This window comes from Sinocyclocheilus rhinocerous, unplaced genomic scaffold (assembly GCF_001515625.1).
Source record: "Sinocyclocheilus rhinocerous isolate Xijiao unplaced genomic scaffold, SAMN03320098_v1.1 scaffold4647, whole genome shotgun sequence".
NCBI classification, from domain to species: Eukaryota; Metazoa; Chordata; class Actinopteri; order Cypriniformes; family Cyprinidae; genus Sinocyclocheilus; species Sinocyclocheilus rhinocerous.
This window is the reverse complement of record NW_015652181.1, coordinates 10,270-16,736: the sequence shown is the minus strand read 5'-3', so window position 1 is coordinate 16,736 and position 6,467 is coordinate 10,270. Positions and strand designations below refer to the sequence as shown.

Sequence of the window (6,467 nt, the reverse complement as noted above, 5' to 3'; positions counted from 1 at the left end):
TGAAAATTTGTACTTAAGTACAAGTACTGTTACATTGCTGAAATAATACTCAATTACAAGTAAAAGTACTGGTGTCAAAACAGTACTTAAGTAAAAGTACAAAGTACTCCTCTCAAAAACTACTCGGAGTACTAGTTACTAGTTACATTTTAGCCACCGATATTTAATGAATTACCAAAAAATATTCATATCAAAGATCTATGTGGATAATAGCTACTTTGAACAAAACCCACTTTTATCTTATTGACAAATTACGTGAAATTAGTGGTCACGATACAGGAATTTCTAACTTCAATACCTTGAAAAATATCAGTATCAAAGTACCCGTGAACCAGAAGTTGCAACTGACTTCAGTGTTGTGATGTATTTCCAAGTGAAACGGATTATTGAATAAAGGGCGGGGTTTTATTGTGGTGCACCTCCACTCCACCTCTTGCTCATAGCAGATTCACGGTTGTATAGGAGTGTTTAAGAATATCTGCTTGTTACGTCTGACATCACGCTTCACCACTTCAGAGTCCTAACACTCTGCCAGACGCCCCCAATAAACAAAACAAACTGTGCATATACACACTCACGATATCATGTAATACTAGGGTGTTGCTATGTGGTTGCTAGGGTACCCAGGGCGGTTGATAAGTTGTTGCTATGCGGTTGCTAGGATACCCGGGGCAGTTGCTAAGGTGTTGCTATGTGGTTGCTAAGGTACTCGGGGGTTGCTAGGGTGTTGCTATGCGGTTGCTAGGGTACCCGGGGCGGTTGCTAAGGTACTCTGGGTGGTTGCTAGGGTGTTGCTTCGGGGGGTGTGACCCAGGCACAGGATGCAGAACTCGTGAGTGTCCGGGGCCTCAATGGGTCCCGAACACAGCATGCAAACGTTGGACATGCTGGAACACCGAGAGGGAAATCCATCTTCCTGTGTCTTCTCCACAGCTGTCTTCGGTAGAAAGAGGAAGATTCTGAGCTTATGCCGCCAATACGGTGCATTATATAGTGGTGGGGGCCCCTCCCCTTTTCGCCGTCTTGGCTGGCATTGGCCAGTGAGAGTTGCAACTTGTCCTTTGTCCATTGCCAATCACTGCTATTTTGAGAGTGAATCCCGCATAAATATGTGGATGTCATTCCCGAAACTTTGCAGGGTGTAGCCCATGTGTCCGAAAAACGAAAGGTTCATACAAATTCTGAATGGATTATACCCTAGAAAGTGTGCAAAGTGTGCTCCCTTTATCACTAAAAAGCTTCACTCATCTTCGCTCATGCGATCTCACAAAGTTCCGTTATAATCAATGAAGCTCTCTAAACTGCACAATTAATCTCTTATTTACATCGCGTCTGCACTTAACTGCGGCACTTTCAGCTGTGAGGGAATTCTGACAAAACGTTTCTGATTGGCCATTGTGTTCAAGAAATTAACAGATATGTTTGTGATTGGTTACATTGCTCAATGCTGCAAAAACACGTTGAGGGTATTTAGCGCTTGGCTAAGCGCTCCAATTGCAGCGGGGCGACATCAGGGATTCCATGACTAACAATTGCCATCCCTTGCACCCCCTAATGTCACCCATAATCATAAGTATCTTAGCTAAAGTAGATATTTTATGCAAGAAAAACTTCAGTATCTTTTTCTGCTGGGTTCCAGGTCATATTGGTGTGTAACTGGTAAACATTTTTTATTGGATTGTACTGCTACTCAAATGTTTTAACTGGTGTTTAAAAAAGTTTTACCTGAATATATTTTAGATTTTTGTCTATTATTACCTTTAAATGTCGTATATAGCTTCTTAATAGTTGTAGTGTACTTTTGTTATTTGTTCTGTTTTCGCCATGAAGATAGTCTTGCTGCTGACATGGCATTAAAAATATAAATAAAACTAATGTGGCACCATATGTGCATGTCCCTGATGAGTTTCTTTTCACCAAAGTCCTTTCAGAGTTGAGAGAAAGGGTGATCTGTTGCATCCTCTGTGCATCTAGTTCACAACAGCAAACCGCTGTACTTTTTTCTACTACATCTACCAAAGCAAACAAGTGATTGCAGAGTTATTTCTGTGTGTTTTCTCAGTATCTCCAGTAGGAGGGGGAGGAAGAGAGCAGCATCTCCTGATCCCAGCTGTGTGTCTCTGAAGAGTGACAGATCATTACCTCATCCTCCTGACCTCAGTGATGAACCAGTGACCTTTGACCCCAGGTGAATGTGAACATATAACTAGTGGGTGATAGAATTATTCCTCGTGAGTGAAACTAGACAAGGACAATTCATGAGAGATCACATGAAAACTCATTGAATGCATGTTGAGAGATGAGTTTTGATTTTTAATTTTGAACTTTACCTCAAATCTATGGACACAAATTCAGTGATTATAAATTAACTATGATCCCAGAGTCAAGATATAAGTCATAAAATATATGAAAAATACAGGATTTTTTCATCCGTTTTTTTTTTCTTTTCAGCAGTGCTAGTAGAGATGATCAGACTGGAGATCCTCCTCAACCAGTGAATGATGAACTACAGAGAGTCAAATAAGTCTACAGCTTCATTCATCTGAGCGTTCAGGAGTTTCTCGCTGCTTTCTATCTGTTTTACTGCCATTTAACAAAGAACAAGGAGCTACTGTGTGAATTTGAATCTAACGGTTTTGATAAAGTCTCTCTGTATGATCTACTAACATAAGCAGTAGATAAAGCTGTTGAGAGTAAGAATGGACGGCTGGATCTGTTCCTGCGGTTTCTGCTGGGCGTCTCACTGGAGTCCAATCAGAGACTTACAGGATCTACTGACACACACAGAGAACAGCTCAGAGACCATGAGGAGAACCATTCAGTTCATTAAAATGAAGATCAAAAATTATCATTATCATCTCTCAGCTGGTGAATCCATCAATCTGTTCCTCTGTCTGCTGGAAGTGAAAGATCAGACTCTGTCCAGAGAGATTCAGGAGTTTGTGAAATCAGACAAACACTCAGAGAACAGTGAGAGAGCAGTCTCTGCATGGGGTCTGCCCAGACAGATGACATACTCATTGCTCTTCTGCATCGTGCAAGTTCCGCTGCACGAGCCACGCTCGCAGAGCGACATTTGCAACAACGTCGCTACAATTTGCTCTTTTAGGGCTTACCTGCTAGAAATAAGCTCTTTTAGAATCGCCGGATGGCGGCAGGGGAAAACGGACCGGAACTGCTGCGTCGCTGTAGCGGCGGTGAAGCAGGTCAGCTGTGCTGAGAGGTCCCGATTCCAGCTGCGAAGGCGTGTCAACGGCGAGCAGGCTTTCAGGATCAGCGATGAGCATAGAGTCGTCGCTGAAGGAGAAAAAATCTGAGAATCCTGTGGCGAGCGCCCGCTTATATAGCCTGATGCCCCACCCTTTCTGGCTGGCTTTGGCGGGCTTCATCGCCATAGGCTCGTGCAGCTCCACTGCCGTGCCATTGGTTCGTTTTTAAAGCCCTGCACGAACCAATGGCCGTGCAGTTTCACTGCGTGAATGAAATAGGCTTCAGTTCAGGAGAAAATGGCTTTTCCCATCACAGTACGAGTGAAGTATCGAAAGGGAACTTGTTCATTAAATCAGCAGCAGCTGCAGCAAAGAGACGCTCGACACATTGATCAGTAAAGCTGACATTCAGACATTTTCACTGTGAATGAAGATAAAATAATTAAATAAATTAGGGGTGCTCCGCTCCAGATTTTTGGAGCCGATCACCGATCGTCGATCAAAGAAAGCAGTATCTACCGTTACAATCACAGATACCGATCTTTTTAAAGCCTTCTTTTTATCATGTAGAATTATTTATATTGATGATCCAATTAAGATTTTAGACATTTATTCAGGGTCCCCACTTAGGTGATTCTGAGAGGTGATTTTTTTTTTGAGGGGTGGAGGGGGGCAATTTTTAGATATTTAAAAAATATATATATTTATCTCACCTAAATGTTTGATCATGCACTGCATTTTTGTTTTGACAATCGTGCAATTGTTGCACAATAGCTTACACAGAGCACAAAGCTGATTTTGTGAGCTGTACGTGAGGCACTGTTACACCAGGTTCACACATACTCCGTTTGCAGTGTGTATGCAGTCCATGTGTGGTACATAAGCGGAAGGAGCAGGTGCTCACTGTGCTTTCAAACAACTGCGGTCAAGCCAGCCGCACTTTTTTTGTCTTGCGTGTGTAATCGTGTACTTACGGTACGGGTGCTGAGAGCAGTCAAAATGCATGTAAAGAAGCTGTCATACCGACGTTTACTTTATACTTTTGCTTATTTTAACTTTTATTTTTAGTTTGTAAATACATTTTTGTACATAAACGTTTGTATTGTACATTAATTATTATAAATAATTTATGTTTATAAATGTTAATATTAATATTAATGTTTTTTATTCATTGTTTTTTTTATTTAATGTTTGTGTGTATGTGTATATATGTGTATACTGTGTATATATATATATACAGTATATTTCATTAACCTATTTTTTAAAGTATTTGATTTCCACAAACGTGACTCAGTGAATTCATCTGTCTCATACTGTGAAGCTTAAACTACATATCAAGCATTTATTCAACACGTCTCATTTGGTCTTGATTGGCTGTGACGTTGAATAAAGTTAATAAAGCAAAGCAAGTTACTGTGCCTGTGAACACTATTGACTCAAACTAATGCAACTGCACGATTTTCACTGCTCCAGATATTTAGCATGCCAAATATTTTGCAGGCGTCGGCGACGTATCGGCGATTTCCTCAGATCGCGTCTTTGATAATTCGCACTGCGTGATTGTCACTCGCGTGCACGAGCACCGATTTGCCTCCGATGTCGGGCATTTGTTGGCGATTTCGCAAAACCTGTCGGCGAGTGAAAAATCGGGCTAAAATCGTGCAGTGTGAACTCGGCATAAAGCACAAAATAATGGGAAACTAAAAATATTTTTCAAATTAACAAAATATTTTTCAAATTAACAATTTAGTTATAAGGATTTAATTCAGTAAACAAAAAAAAAAGTAAAACTGCACAGCTGTCTGGAGAGTCTCTCAAAACTTTTCATTTTTATACCCTCAGAAAACTTTGCTAAATTTGAAATATTCATTAGCTGAAGAAACAGTCAGAAGCTCATCTGATCTCAGATATGAATCAATCTGAATGATAAAATGATCAGATTATCTCAATCTCAGCAGCTCATCTTATTGTGATTCAATGTTCAGATCATGTCATCCTCCGTTCCCCGAGGGCAGAAAACTGGCAACACTCTGTACATGTCTGTATTGTTTTGTTATTACTTCCAGATTGTCTGGCTGTGATCTCTCAGATCAGCATTGGGAAATTGTGTCTTCAGCTCTACAATCCTCGAACTGTGTCCTGAGAGCGCTGGATCTGAATAACAATCACCTGCAGGACTCTGGTATAAAGTTTGTTTCTGATGGACTGAAGAGTCCAAACTGTCAGCTGCAGATACTGAGGTATTAAAAACATATAAGAGATAATTTACAGTCAACTGGTCACAATGTTGATGTGTGTCTGTAGATGATCTGTGTGTCTGTAGATGATATGACTGTGTGTGTCTGTAGATGATCTCACAGTTGATGTGTGTTCTCCTCTTTTTAAGTCTGTCTTGTTGTAATCTCACTGCTCAGTGTTGTGAGAGTTTTTCATCAGCTCTACAATCCTCAAATGGTGTCCTGAGAGAGCTGGATCTGAGTAACAATGACCTCCAGGACTCTGGTGTAAAGTTGATTTCTGATGGACTGAAGAGTCCAAACTGTCAGCTGCAGATACTGAGGTATTAAGAACATTTAAGAGATAATTTACAGTAAAATTTACAGGAAAACTTACAGGAAGTCGTGGCCTAATGGTTAGAGAGTCAGACTCGTAACCCAAAAGGTTGCGGGTTCGAGTCTCCGGTCCGGCAGGAATTGTAGGTGGGGGGAGTGAATGTACAGCACTCTCTTCCACCTTCAATACCATGACTGAGGTGCCCTTGAGCAAGGCACCGAACCCCCAACTGCTCCCCGGGCGCCGCAGCATAAATGGCTGCCCACTGCTCCGGGTGTGTGTTCACGGTGTGTGTGTGTTCACTGCTGTGTGTGTGCACTTTGGATGGGTTAAATGCAGAGCACTAATTCCAAGTATGGGTCACCATCTGTGTGTGTCTGTAGATGAGCTGTCTTTGTGTGTCTGTAGATGATCTGACTATGTCTCTAGATGATCTGACTGTGTGAGTCTGTAGATGATCTGTCTTGTGTGTCTGTAGATGATCTGACTCTGTGTGTCAGTAGATGATCTGTATGTGTGTGTCTGTAGGTGATCTGTCTGTAGATGATCTGTCTGTGTGTGTCTGTAGATGATCTGACTGTGTGGGTCTGTAGATGATCTATGTGTGGCTGTAGATTATCTGACTCTGTGTGTCTGTAAATCATTTGTCTGTGTGTCTGTAGATGATCTGTGTGTGTCTGTAGATTATCTGACTGTGTCTCTAAA

General features: G+C 41.3%; 1 protein-coding gene across 1 annotated transcript in view; it reads left to right on the top strand.

Annotated features, from left to right (window-relative positions):
- Positions 1-2,804: 2,804 nt before the first annotated feature.
- LOC107714085 (ribonuclease inhibitor-like) overlaps positions 2,805-6,467 on the top strand; it is a gene marked incomplete at its 3' end in the record, with an annotated part of 10,421 nt that continues 6,758 nt past the window's right edge. The window contains exons 1-3 of the mRNA XM_016519793.1: positions 2,805-2,970; positions 5,326-5,449; positions 5,596-5,769. Of these exons, the coding sequence (XP_016375279.1) occupies positions 2,805-2,970; positions 5,326-5,449; positions 5,596-5,769 (464 nt within the window). The remainder of the gene's footprint in view (positions 2,971-5,325; positions 5,450-5,595; positions 5,770-6,467) is intronic.